Source organism: Equus asinus, chromosome 8 (genome assembly GCF_041296235.1).
Source record: "Equus asinus isolate D_3611 breed Donkey chromosome 8, EquAss-T2T_v2, whole genome shotgun sequence".
NCBI classification, from domain to species: domain Eukaryota; kingdom Metazoa; phylum Chordata; class Mammalia; order Perissodactyla; family Equidae; genus Equus; species Equus asinus.
In genome coordinates, this window is record NC_091797.1 from 8,879,562 (window position 1) to 8,893,803 (window position 14,242).

A 14,242-nucleotide genomic window follows, 5' to 3' on the forward strand; every position below is an offset into this window, starting at 1 on the left:
TCATACTTTTTTATGGAATCAGCCTTTTATAAAACCTTGTACATTTCTAATCTCATGATGGGTTGTGAAACGACATCATTGCAGGTAATCTTAAATTGATGAAATCGTATGGTTTGAATCATGAAATTATCACTTTTATAGTTCAAAAAAGTGCCACTTTTGGCAGTTTATGTGATGTAACCTAAGTATATATTTAGCGTGTCTACAGAGGAGACAGCTTGTTTGTATTCCATATTCCTTGAAATTGGAACCATTTTTTAAAAATACCACATTAACCAGCTTTCAAGATTATAAAATCCTCGTATTAACAGATTTTGTTTTGGTGTTGATGTTCCTCAGTGTAACACTACATTTGCCATATTTGAGTGGACCATATAGGATTTCAATTTAGTAAATATTTTATTCTAAAATATTAATCTCTTTAATGATCTAGTAAAGAATAGTGCATTGTGATCTGGGGTTTTCACTATCTTAGAAGAAAAATTTCATTGAAAGCCCTTGATTTTTAATATCCCATAAATCATACTGATCTGATACTGCATATTAAAAAGACAAGAAAATTAATATTGGAACTTAAACTTCACTTCCAATGCTATATTGATATCATTAATATATTAACATTAATGAAAGTCAATGGAACAGAACTCTGTTGTCTTCTATTTCAAACCACATGATGAAATGTATCTACAGTTAAAAAGGAATAAGGAGGGGCCAGTCCCATGGCCTAGTGGTTAAGTTTGGCACACACCACTTCAGTGGCCTGGGTGCACACGTTCAGATCCTGGGCACAGACCTACACCACCCATCAGCCATGTTGTGGTGGTGACCCACATATAAAATAGAGGAAGATTGGCAATAGATGTTAGCTCAGGGCTTGTCTTCCTCAGCAAAGAAAAAAAAAGTAATAAGGAAACAGCTTCACACAACAGAAAATCATATTGATCAGAAAGCTCTTGAAAACATGAGCTAATTGATGCTAATTTGTAAATTCTTATGAAATTATGACTATTCAGTTACTTATATTCAAAAGGAATGATGCCTGGGATATTTTAAAACTTCTATAATAATTTGTTGAAAATGTATTTAATTAAAGGAATTTACATTTCATTAAACATATCTATGAAAACTATCTAATCTTCCAATAACAATGCATACCAGAGAACAAAGCATTACATCTTACATTATAATAATGTATATTACATGATTGAAGAAGTAAGATGTGTGACATCTCTAACACATCACCACTACATGTGGAGTGAGAGCAAACAGTGGAAAATAAAATGTTAGGGGCAGATTTTGAAGGCTTTTGTTTACTACAATGAGGACTAATACATAGCACTAATGGAGTTTGTTAAAGAGGTCGTAATTATATTTGTTTCTGGGAAAGACTACTCATTCATCCCTGTGAGTGATAGGGAAGAATTAGAGCAATGAGACAGACAGACAGACAGACAGGAGGCAGGTTTGCTGGGGCTGTGTCTGGCAGACAGTTGATGAAGGGATGGAATGAGAAATTAGATTTCATGTGAGCATCACATAATTTAAAAGCAGGAAGAATTGTTACAGGTTCAGAAATCTGATTTTACCCCATTACGAAAACATTCCCTTCAGACCCAGAGAGTTATAATCCTTACCTGTGATTATTCAGTGGTATAGCCAGGACTTGCGGATATAGTTTAAAGTAGGGTGACATATAACTTACTATCCGCACGTGGACACTTCTGAGAGTGTTAAAATGCCAAACTGAACAGGCGGCTGGGACAGCAGTTGTAAATCAGAACTATTCTGGGCAAACCGGGACTTACGCTCACTCTCCTTACTGGGGAACAGATAGGTGCTTAGAGGCCCAGGGAAGGTAAAATTGGTCTTCCCATCCTTTTTTATACATGTGTTTTTATATTATCATGATAATAAAGAATATTGTATTCTCGGCTATGTTGTGCTTGAAGCGGCACTGGGCCTTCTGGGTCTTTTGTATTTTACCTTCCCTCAATCCAGGAGAGGGTCCTCTTTACATTAGCCTCACAATAAGTTCTCTGATAATTTCTCTATTCATCAGCGCTGTAATCTATTTAAAACTGTTAAAAGCTTTACCAGCATTCTTACTGTTCACTCATACAACCTCGTTCTCCACAAGCAAGAAAGAGCCAGCCGACTGCTATTCACACAGAAAGCGTCACAGACATCCCCACCTGTGGGCACAGCCAAACTGTGGGACTGTTGACATCCCAGTGATCATCATTTTCCCCAAAGCTTTAGTCTTCCTGCTCAAAGCAGTGCTTTCTGGAGGCCAGCCTTTCAGACATCATAAAAAATGAAATAACCATGCTTTTGCCCAAAGACTTCAGACAAACACTCAACCTTTCCAGAGACCTCCGAATACCATAAAAGTTGGCTGCACCCATTTGATCTTAGGCTTTTAGTACAAGTTGCTTTTGTGTCAAGCACTGTAGTACAGAGTATTCAGTCTGTCCTTTTTTGCAGAATCCTAATATCTTTCACTAGCACCATAGTTACCACAGGAAAATAAATTATATCGGAGACGGTACCGGTTCGGGGGGTTACATGCATGATGATAAATCAATGACAATGAGTTGTGATTTCAAGTGACCTCAAGCTTAAGCTACTATAATAAACACAATGATATCACCGTGGTTAGAGTTCCACATTTCATTAAAGTATTGAAGTGCAGGCAGATCTTTTTTTTTTTTTTGTAAATGACAGCATTGCATATCAATGTCAATAACCTCCTGCAGGGAGGAGACAGACCTTTAGCAGCTCACTTTCATAGATGGTCCAGTGACTCGTATATTAGACGATGCTCTAATTTGGGTCTTCTTGGAAAATTTGGAATAAAACGAGAGGGAGTTGGTTTTTGTTTGTTTGCTTGGTTTAGTTTTGTTTTTGTGTTTTATGAAAGAATATATGACACTATTTTACGTGGTTTTCATGATAACTGAGTCAAAACCAGTATTTACAAAATTTATTCTATGGAAGTCAAATTGCTTTACATCCTAAAGAATCTCAATTAAACACAAACACACACACATACTGTCTCATACACACACTTACATATACCTGCATGCAGAGATTACTGCTTTTTTCCCATGATATGGAGGCTACAGTTTGGGAGTTTTATCTGTTTTAGTCTCTTTCTCTCATTGCTTGTCTCTGATTTGTACATGACCTGTTTGTCCTAGGGGCCGTGGGGGTGCCATTCCTCCTCCCCCGCCACCTGGACGAGGTGTGCTCACCCCTCGAGGGACCACTGTGACCCGTGGAGCTCTTCCAGTGCCCCCTGTAGCAAGAGGTGTCCCTACCCCACGAGCCAGGGGGGCACCAACAGTGCCAGGATACAGGGCACCCCCTCCTCCAGCCCACGAGACTTATGAGGAATATGTAAGTACCCTCAAGAAATCCATTGTTAGGAAGACTAAGTTGATTGAATAACAAGCTAAGCCTCAAATACATTCATATACCATGAACATAGCAGATGATATTCATTGCAGAAAACAAATGTCATTTGCAACAGAGTTTAAGCAGTACATTTAAATGAGAGCATTTTGGAAAAGCTTTCATTTTACAGGTGCCGTCATTGTTGTTAGTACCAGTTACAGAGCTTGCATTTTAAGAATCAAACTGTCCTGAGGTTTTCTCATCTTTAGAAGACGTGGTCAATTTCAAAATGGAAATAATTATGAGGATAATGTGCATCATCATATGTTTACAAGATTCTTCTGCAACGTGATAAAGATTAGCATAAAACTCACTCGGAAATACTTGACAAATATAATGTGATTGTATTATAAACTTTGGTAATAATGTAAGACAGTGTGGCTGGTCTTTCACTTAAACATCGTTACTCTCTCTTTCACTGTATGAAAGGTCTGAAATTGGCAGGTATGAAGAACTCAAACAAATACAGAATGAACAGAAGAAATTCAGTGTCTCTAAGCATTGCCCTCCTTTCCCATCACTGTATCGCTTGATACACCCTTTGACCTTTCGTCTACGTCGTTAGTCCACTAGTTACATGTATGCTAGTCCCTGTCTCCATTTCTTCTACTATGTTACAAAAATTGTGAAAAGGGACCGTTTCCTATTCATTTGTGTAACCATAGGAAGTCACTGTAAATGTTAAACTGAACTGATGCCAGCCGGATCATTGTCCTAGGAAGAGGTTCATTTTGCCTTTAACCTCCTCAGCATGCTCATCCCCGGATCCAGGTGTTTGTTTCCTTCAACCACCCACAGACATGCTGTCCTCTTAAACATCCTCTGTGAATGATTACTAATTAAATATAAACTCTTCAAGGATAGTTACTGTCACATGCTGGGCACTCAAAACAGAAATGTTTTATGGACTGGTTAATAACCAAGCAAAACTTCATCCTAAAATAAAGTGAACATGGTCGGTAAGGTGTCATTAAGAATGTAATAATGCTTAGAGTATGTTAGCTTTTAGGAATAATGTTGCTCCTTAAATGTGAAACATTGACTTATATCTGCAAGGGTAAAGAAAGATTTTTGGGAATCCTTTTCTACTGGAAAAGATGAAATGTGTTCATCTAAACTATCTATTATACATTAAGTACCCAGATTTAAAATCTTCAGCAATCTGAAAATTGAGAAATCAGAAGCAGAAAACATATTCCACCCTGTAAACAAGCCCACACGTCAGGAAACACAGAGCCTAGTCCTGTTTCTGCCATCTCTTCCGGAGACATAGTATGTAAAAATTAAGTACTTGTTCAATGAATGAACTAAAAATCCCCAACACGGATGATTGGATCATTGTTTTTGATCTCTGAGGAATCTTCTAGCTCTACTATCTTTGTATACCTTGCCACTATGGTGTTTTTGTCTTCCAGACAGGGGTGTAAAGAGTCAAATCTTATTTCAAAAATTAAAAGAGAGAGAAAAACTTTTCGCATAATAATGGTCAAGATTGTTATTAATCAAAGAATTTTCAGGGCACCCAGGGCACTGTAAAAGAGAGCAAGGTTGGCGGAACATCATAGCCTTTCATGTAGCCGCAAAAACAGTGCAGCCTTTCACATGCACTCCGATTTACAATGATGAAATTCCTGGAGTACCAGGCAAATAAGAGTCAGAGGCGAAAGTCTAAAGAATTTATAGGAACGTGGGTGAGAAGGGTTATATCCTGAGTGGGAAATCCAGGAGGGGGAGTACTTCCTAGAATGAGTAAAAGAAAATACTTAAAGCCATGTAATCTGAATCTTTTACCTAGATTTTGTCAAATCCCTTTGATTCATTCACTCAGTCATTTACTGAGCCTCCATATTATTTCAGGCACTGTTGTGAAGGTTCTGGAGACATAGCTGTGAACAGGACAGACCAAATACCTGCTTTCCTAAAGCTGACATTTTAATGGGAGGAGACAGAAAACAAGCATATATCAGTAAATGAATAAAGTAATGCCAGATGGAGCTAAGTGCTCTGGAGAGAGACGGGCGGAGGGCACTGCTTTAAAATGGGCAGTTAGGGAGCAGCCCTGACGACCTAGTGGTTAAAGTCTAGTGTGCTCCACTTCATTGGCCCAGGTCAGGTTCCCAGTCGCAGAACCACACCACCCATCTGTCAGTAGCCATGCTGTGATGGCGCTCACATAGAAGAACTAGAAGGACTTATAACTAGGATAGACAACTACATACTGGGACTTTGGGAAGGGGAAAAAAGAAGAAGAAGATTGGCAACAGGTGTTAGCACAGGGTGACTCTTTCCCAGAACCAAAAAAGGGCAATCAGGGAAGGTCTCTCTAAAGTGGAGACTTCAGCAAGCGCCTAAATTAAGTGAGGGCCCAGGCCAAGGGACTGCCTCTGCAAAGAGCATCCCAGCTGAAGGAAACAGCAAGCGTAAATGCCCTGAAACAGAACCTGCTTGAAATGCTTGGGGATCAGCCGGAGGACACGGAAGCTGGAGCAGCCTGTGTGAGGGGAGGGCGTAGATAAGGTCCAGGGATGGACAGGCCAATTCCTGCTGCTATTGGAAAGTTTCGAGCAGGAAAGTGACGTGATCAGATTTATGTTTTAAAAGATTTATTCTGCATACATCACTGAGAACAGAATATGGGAAGGGGGTGGCCACCAGAGTGGAAACAGGGAGACCGGTGAGTAACTCATTGCAATATTTTCCACTGACAAAACAATGGCTTAGAGGGGCTGAGAGGAGATCAGACTCTGAGTGTTCTCTGAAAATGATTTGACGGAATAGATGTAAGATGGGTGAAAAAGAAAAAGGAGTAAAAGATAATTTGTGTGACTTTTGTGACATGAAGGGTAAACTGATCCTTGAACTGAACAACTGGGTTAAATCGAAGCATCGTTTATTGAAAGGAGGTGTACCACAGGGGGAGTTGGAAATTTAGCCTGAATCCCATTAAAGGTGTCTGGCCTTTAGGAACCTCTGTTGCGTTTCTGGGTGGACAGGACCTGACTTTTGAAACACACAGCAGCATCCCGAGGTGTGAATTCTAGGTTTGTCACCAGCTGGTAACTTATAAACATTCTGAGGCTTGGATTTCCCTTCTGTATAATGGAGTAATCAATTCAGCTTCACAAGACTGCCCTGAATATTAGAAATAAATATTCATAAGCACTTATAAACGTGCATAAGTACCTAGAACATTATAGGCACTCAACAAAAAGTAACTATTATAGAAAATTCCATCATGTATGATATTCTTTAATTTCTGCCTGGAATAAGCTATGAACCCGTGGAAGTCATAGACATTTACCTACGTTTGGTGAATTAACTGGGCATCATTGATTACAAATAGCAGAAGCAATTTTATCTTCTTTTAGTAATAAATAAATAAGTAAACAAGCAAACTTGGGGGGAGGGTTGTTGTTTGAATATAGAGTCATGATGTCCAGTACTAGGAATGCCATCAGATCTTGGTAAAATATGTCCATCCTAGGGCTGCCACGTTTACATGTCCAGTTCTCATCACCTACCGATGCTGACTGGCTGGCTGGCTCTGAGTCCTAAGCTGGATCCCCAGGTGGGAGAATCATGCTCATCCAAGTTGTCAGGTGTCTAACACCAGTCAGTCAGCTATGCCTACAGGGCAGGTTTCTGGAAACCAGGTGTGAGATCTACCACTCATCAGCCACCAGTGGTGAGAGGAGTGTAGGAGTGAAGTTCACACAGTATAAATATGGTTACTAGGGACCCAACCCCTAGGATAATATGGGGAGACACTCATTTCCAGAGATGGAGAAAATATTAGGAACTTGGCACATATCTCAAAATATATCTACAATAACATACTGCTGATTACGGGAAAAAGTAGATACTGTTTTTAAAAAACTCTTTTGTGTCATATTTTATTAAAACCTGTCATATGGCATATTTTAACTTTTTTTCCTAAAAGCAATCCAGTGAGTCCATAAAAAGTTTAATACATGGCTGAGAAGCTGCTGACAGCAATCTTTGAAGTCTCAATACCAAACTCAGATTAACACTCAAGAGCTGCTACCCTCTGCTCTAATTTTAAACTATTGATTCTTCCGTAAGGGATAAGAAAAACAGAAGTTTAAGTGTCTCAGTAACAAAATAATAGCACCAGGCTGAGTTGATGGCAAAAATCTCTGAGGAGTTCTTAACTTTCAGATAAAATTTCTCATCTTAATCCAGACTTTAAATATTTTAGAGCTTCTTTTCACTGACCTTCTGCTAAGAGAATACATGTACATTTTACAGATCCATCATCAGGTTTGGGGAATTGAAAAGTAGATTTTAAAAACCTCCCACACAACAAAATATGAAGCTGATCAGCTCTGTCAGTGGATAATACATTAAAAGAGATTGAACTTAAACTTTTGAATACCTACCAGGTTCCAGTCACTGGACATTACTTCACCTAGTCTCATGGTAACACCACCAACCAGTTATTGATGACGTGCTTTAGTAGATGAGTACACTGAAGCTAGGAATCGAGACCTGCACCCAGTTTTCTGTCTCCAAAGCCTCTCTGTTTGTCACCATAAAATATCCTACATAGCATTTGTCTCACAGAGAACTCACACACATATATACAGATTATTATATGTTGTACCTCCCACCCGGACTACAAGTCAGTGTTTGACTCCCCTTAGCAATATTTAGGACATCTCCCAGCGCCTGCCTGAACACCTCTCACAACAGAGACCTCAATAGCTCCAGAAAGTAGGTGCTGGAAATATAAAATCTGTGGTTAAAGAGACACTGCTCTACTCTCAAAACCATGCCATCTAGCAAGGGAGACGAAGAGTTGAACAATTAACCTACAGTACTGTAATTGCTATATAGGGCTCTTGTCTTCTCTACCCTCTATTAGAAGTAATTTTTGCTCTTATCTTCTCCCACTTACAAGATTTAACGTCCTACAAGCAGAACTAAAAGAAAACTTGGGTGTTTCTTAAGTTTATCTTTGCAGTTCTAAGTAAAGTGCTTGGTAATAGCAATTGAATTGAACCTACTTATGATATTGTTGGAAAGACGTTATATATATGCACACTCATACATATTTTATATAAATATTAAGTGAATGACGTTACGACAGAGCATATATTAAGTGTCAAATAGAAACTATATCTGCATGAGTAAAAGGAATTCCATTATGGCTGTGGGTGTTTTAGAAAGTCTCTAAGAGGCTGAGCAAAACAAGAGCAGACCAAGATGACTAAGAACAACTTCAAGAAATAGCGAGAAGAGGGAGGAAGCTCCACGCAGAAGAGATGATAAGAGGGAAGGCAAGAAGAGGGAGCTTTCATAGCAAATCTGAAGAATCCAGGAGAACTATTTGGGGAAACAGAGTTCACTTAAGAGAGCAGTGGGAATAATATGGGATAGCAGATGACCTCAAAGGCTGAGCTTATAACTTCACTGATTGTGATAAAATGCCACCTGAAGGTTTTTGAGCAGAAGAGAAACTAAGGTTTTGGGAGATTTTATAGTTCTCAGTTGTTTTGGGTGGATTGGAGAACAAAGTGAAGAAAGGAGAGAAGATTTAGGGGATCAACAATAGTGAGGCTCGCTGAGATGTGGCCTTGGCTGTGAGCATAGGATGGGATTGAAAGTTCAAGGCCAAAGAGAACGCTGAAGATGGAAGCAATGGGATTTGACAAGTAGGTGTGGGAAGAATAAGAGAATGCAATCAAGCCTGATTCAAAGATATGTTTGTAGATAGGGAGGGTTGGGGGACAGGACCAAGGGCTGTGGGAAGGGTGGGTAGTGAAAGATTGACATAGATACTAATGAAGCTCCTTTCCGAGGCTCTGGGAGAAACATTAAGCATGCTCATAGAGTCATGTCTCTTTGTTGCAAAAGTAAGGAATTTTACCTACAATGGGTGGAGGTCACTTCCCCACCTGTCACACTCACGTTGGATCAGGTGGTGTTAGACTGGGCAAGGCTATTTGTGAGATCATGCTAAGTGGAGTTTGTGTTGGAGATTCATGTAGTTTGAGTGTAGTGGAATACTTTTATTTGTATAATTTACATATTGCTAACATTCTGCTGTAGAAATGATTGCAGGAATACTCTTCCCATCTCAGCTAGTGTCATTGTACAAGTATTCACCGACGGAGGTCTGACTGCTGTTTGATTATGAACTCCAGCGCTGGTGCTGGAAGTATGTGGTTGGTGATGGTCTTCCATGTCATTCAGCTCAGCTATGAAAGTAACTTGATAGAAGCTTCCCAAAATTTGACAATAATCTTAACAGCCTATGACATAACCAGTGATGAATTATGAAACTAAAGAAAACTTTCCCAAACTACTGATAATAACAAAACTTTTCCTATCAACTGTGCTAGAGGAAAAAACAGAATTTGCTCTCCTCTCTATAGAAAATATTATAAAATCACTGGTCGTAATAGAGGTGATAACAAATTATGCCCTCAGATTATGCCCTCAAAAAGTAGGAAAAAATAGTATAGGGTTGTATCAAGAATACTTAATAAAAATACTATATTGTTTTCTGGATTTTTGATGTTTTTGTATTTTCAGATTTTAAAATTTTGCAATTGGTCATGATTGCTTTTGTCATTCAAAATAAATATTCACTTTTACACCTGATTTATATTCACAATTTTGTAACCTTTTTCTTAAAGATAGAATTCGAAGTCATTATCATCTTCAGGACCCACAAACTCTGGATCTCCTGTAGAGGAAAACAATGGCAACATTTATAGGAAAATGTGTATGAAGGGCCGGAGGAGTGTGGAGGGGTATCCTTCAAGGAAAAAACTCACTGTATCACCTTAGTTTCTTTCCAGTTCTGAAAGTCTGTTTTGCTATGCTTGGCTATAATCATGTGGTGCTTTGGTAAGTATGCCGTTCCTTGTGGAGATGGTGTCCTTTTAACAAAGGTTGTGAGAGAGAATTAAAAGTGCAGATAAAGGCATGTAACTTCGGAAGTGTCCATCAGAACATCACACTATAAAAACATATTGACAACGTAAATATATGCTTAAATAAACACTCTCTTGTAGCTTATATGTTAGTGTAGCATGAAAACAAAAAAACCCTCAGGTACACAAAATAGTTTCTGGTTTTCAAAGACATAGACCCATTTATTTTTAAATTACCTCATATTTTTTCCAGCAGTTAATACCTGGACATCAAGGAGGTATTTGGCACACAATAAAGCAAGAGAGATGTCAGTTCAATGCTACATGAGAGATTTTGGCCATGTATAATCAATCATGTTAACCTAATTTATACAATTCATCTTGACAAATTTTTGAGTAGCTTTTCTTTCCATCAGTCTTAACTAAGCCTATCGGCATTCCAGCCCATCCTGTCATCTAATTCAGACTCTGAGGCATCCTTCCAGTAACAATGAGAGAACTAGAAAATTCACTGGTAAATCAATAATCCTTAAAAGTTCCATAAATGAGTTCAGGCTGCCAACCTTCAATTTCATGTGTATGGAACATTTTTTGACAGGAGAGGGAAATAAGTATTAAATGATAATTGAAATCAATTCTTGTGCCATTTTTGTGGAAGGAAAGATTATGGGCCTGATCTATAATGCATTTCAAGGGGAGCAAGGTGGGGTGGTTTTCTGTGTAATAGCCAAGAGCCTTCACCCAACGAAGGGAGACTTTTATTAGAGCTTCTAGTTCAGATATTTGTATTCCATTAAACATTCTTGCTTGAGTTTCATGCTCTAGTCTCCCCTTAGTAGAAACTAATTTATCAGAATACATTGTAGGATTTTGTTTTTTTTGGAATGTAACTAATATTTAAAATAAGCGAAACATGTGAGGGTAATGAAATATCTTTTGAAACTATAGGATGGACATCGATACTACTGTGGTTCAAATCTCTATAGAAAGTTAGTGGTATTTAAGCACTACTAAATATTAAATTACTGCCCAAAATAATGTAAGATTCCATCTTTAAAAATTGTGTGAATTTGCTGGAGCTGGAATCAACCATCCTTCTTCTAGCATTATGTCTTAGATTTTTAAGTCATTTTAGAACAGATGCAGATTCTTCTATTGGCCACAACACTCAGGATTGTAGCCGAACCTGTACCTTGTAATTACCATGACAAATGTCTTTTGCAACACTTACAAGGGTGAAGGTGGGTTTACTCTCTGTACCTTTTGCAGATGAGTGTTAGCTGATGGAAAATATTATGTCATAAACTATTTTAAAGTTTCCTCTTGGCTCTACTGGGGAAAAATAATGCCATGATCTTTTTGCAGCATCTGCTGTAGATGTGGGGAGGAAAACGGTAGTAAAAATGCCAAAAATTGCCACCTCAGCCTTAACAAATGCTACCATTCTTTTGTTTTTAACGTTATAAGTATATTTTAGGTTATATTATTTTCTGCCTTTGGTTCTTACTTAGGGCCTGAGGATTAATACTGAAGATGAGTTGAGGCTTAATTTATTTCTGTAGGTATATTCTTAAAAAGCTGTGCTGGGTACAAATTAATAGTTTTTATATCATTTTTTTCTTCAGAGTTGATTATTATTTTGACAGTTGTAGCCCCCTGAAAAATTGAGACCCTGTATAGGATGACATAACATATCTAATAATCCTAAAATTCACTTTTTCTTTCGCTGGTTGAAAAGCATTGCTCTCCATGTTTTGCGAACACCACCCTTATAATTTTCTGACAAAGAAAACTTAAATACAACTTGCCTAACTTGTTAGCTTGTCCATGGTTTTTGGAGAAAGTCAAATAGAAATGATAAAATAGCATTGAGTCCTTGTCCATGCTTTGGCCCTCTTCCACTGTGGATTCCCCATTCAGTGGAAAATAGTGGCCTCTAAATCTTTTCATCAGACACAATTCTTTGTGGTTATTTTCTGTGATATTTTATGAGCCAAAGGCTTTTACTGGGGAAACTACAGATGATCTTTGAAATAACTTTTAATAATCCCACTTTTTGTGTTAAGACAATTTCTCTTCATTATTAAAGATGGAAACTGTACTTTCTCTTTATATGAAACCATATTATGGACCAATCTGGCAGAAGAGGGACTCGAAAGGACCCTCTTTTAACCCTTCTGCTTTGCATTTCTTAGAAAAAAAGTAGAGAATTTGCCACTGGTAGGCTTTTTATTTTTTCAAATTTCTTCATGTCTTTACATTAATTCATCTGCAGAACCTCTGACTTCTACACATCCATGTAAGTGAGTTGTCCTCTATTTTACACTGTCATGGATGTTAACAGAGTTGGAGAGCTGCAGATGCGATGAGTTTGAGTGCTGCATAGAGGCTTAGGATGCTGGAGGATGAGCAATTTGTTCTTTCGGGTGATCTTTTCCTTCTTTTCAACCTCTATGAATAAGCTCAAAATCTTCCCTGTTTTTTTCTATTCTTGGTTTAAATAAAAATTTAAAACAACAAATTCACATAATATGAATCACAGGGACTGTGTGTCATAAAGAATGCGAGAGATTTTGCCTTTAATATTCTTCCTGTTCTCCCTCTGCACAGCAGTACTAGCTATAACTACTGAAAAATAAAAGTCAATGCCCTTTGCTATAATTTCAGCCCATGTTGTAATTTCTGGTGGTTACTTATATTGCAATATTTTTTATTGAATAATAGAGCTAGAATTTATTCCTTTGCAGAAAAAAAAATATCCAGCCAAAACAGAAACTGGCATCCACAGCTGATATAGTCAGCTGCTCTGCACAGTACAGAGCACCAGTTGGTGTCCATTCTGCTTGGTCAGACTTCAGATCTCGTTGGTTGGTGCCTGAGCTATTCTGGCTGTTAACTGTTGTACCACTTCCATACTGGTGAAATTCTACTAGAAATACAGTGTAACTGATTCTCCCAAATGGGCAAATTAAGTCAACCAAGCTTATAGATTAGGAAGACTCCTTAGCCAAGCCATTGGGGCAGTTGTCCAAACCAGATGGTTACACTGCCCCAAAACCTCTGTGGGTTACAGTTAGAGTTGATGGCACTGTGAGTTCAGAATTCCCAGTACTCTGCCTGTCATCATGCTGAACATCACAGTCTCTTTCCTGGTCGCCCAATGTATCCCACATCTGTAGAGAGTTGAACATAATCTAATGTACCTCACCTGCCTCACTCCATCATTGATTTATGTAGAGTCTCCTGAATGCAAAAGATAGTCATGCACTTTGGGATGTGGTAAAGGGTCTTATCTTTGTCCAATACACTCCTTTATTTTAATGTTGGAGAAATTAAGGTTCAGAGAAGAAGTGACTGGACTAAAGTCACACAGCTGGTAATGCCAGTCATAGGTTTCCTGACTTTCCTTGCACTGCTTTTTCTAACAGATATTCCAAGGAGAGGGGAAAAGGCACAGATACACTCGCTTATGTGTCTTCTCAGCATCTGGCATCCGCGTTGAGCTGAGTTTCAAGCTTTTCTAAAATTTACAGGGAGTAGGATGGCAGGATGGCATATGAAAATGTGTGAGCCCTCACCCTGAGCAGCTCTAGCACTGAGGTTTATGGGGCCCAAATTTCTCTTGTTGTCCTATCTTCCCTAATCAGAAAGCTGAAGGCCCTCTAGAAGAGACACGTACATACACACACATATACCCTCCCTCTCTAATTCAATTTTTTAATTACTGACACAGCAAAAAAAGCACCAAATATTTGCAAGAGCAAAATATAAACAAAAAGGAGGGGCTAGTTTTCCTTTATTTATCAGAGTCGTTCCTTCTTGGAAACAGGAAATCATGGAAGAATATCCTGTCCCGTGTTCTCTCTTGAGTCCCAGGACTGTCC

General features: G+C 38.5%; 1 protein-coding gene across 4 annotated transcripts in view; it reads left to right on the forward strand.

Annotated features, from left to right (window-relative positions):
* The window catches only part of KHDRBS2 (KH RNA binding domain containing, signal transduction associated 2), a 560,070-nt gene that overhangs the window by 337,779 nt on the left and 208,049 nt on the right, over nucleotides 1-14,242 (forward strand). For all 4 annotated transcript variants that reach the window (XR_011504916.1, XR_006532064.2, XR_011504917.1 and 1 more), the window contains exon 6: nucleotides 3,201-3,399. Coding sequence is in view for 1 of the 4 variants with exons in the window: in XM_014860065.3 (XP_014715551.1) it covers nucleotides 3,201-3,399 (199 nt within the window). In the remaining 3 variants the exon portion in view is untranslated. The remainder of the gene's footprint in view (nucleotides 1-3,200; nucleotides 3,400-14,242) is intronic.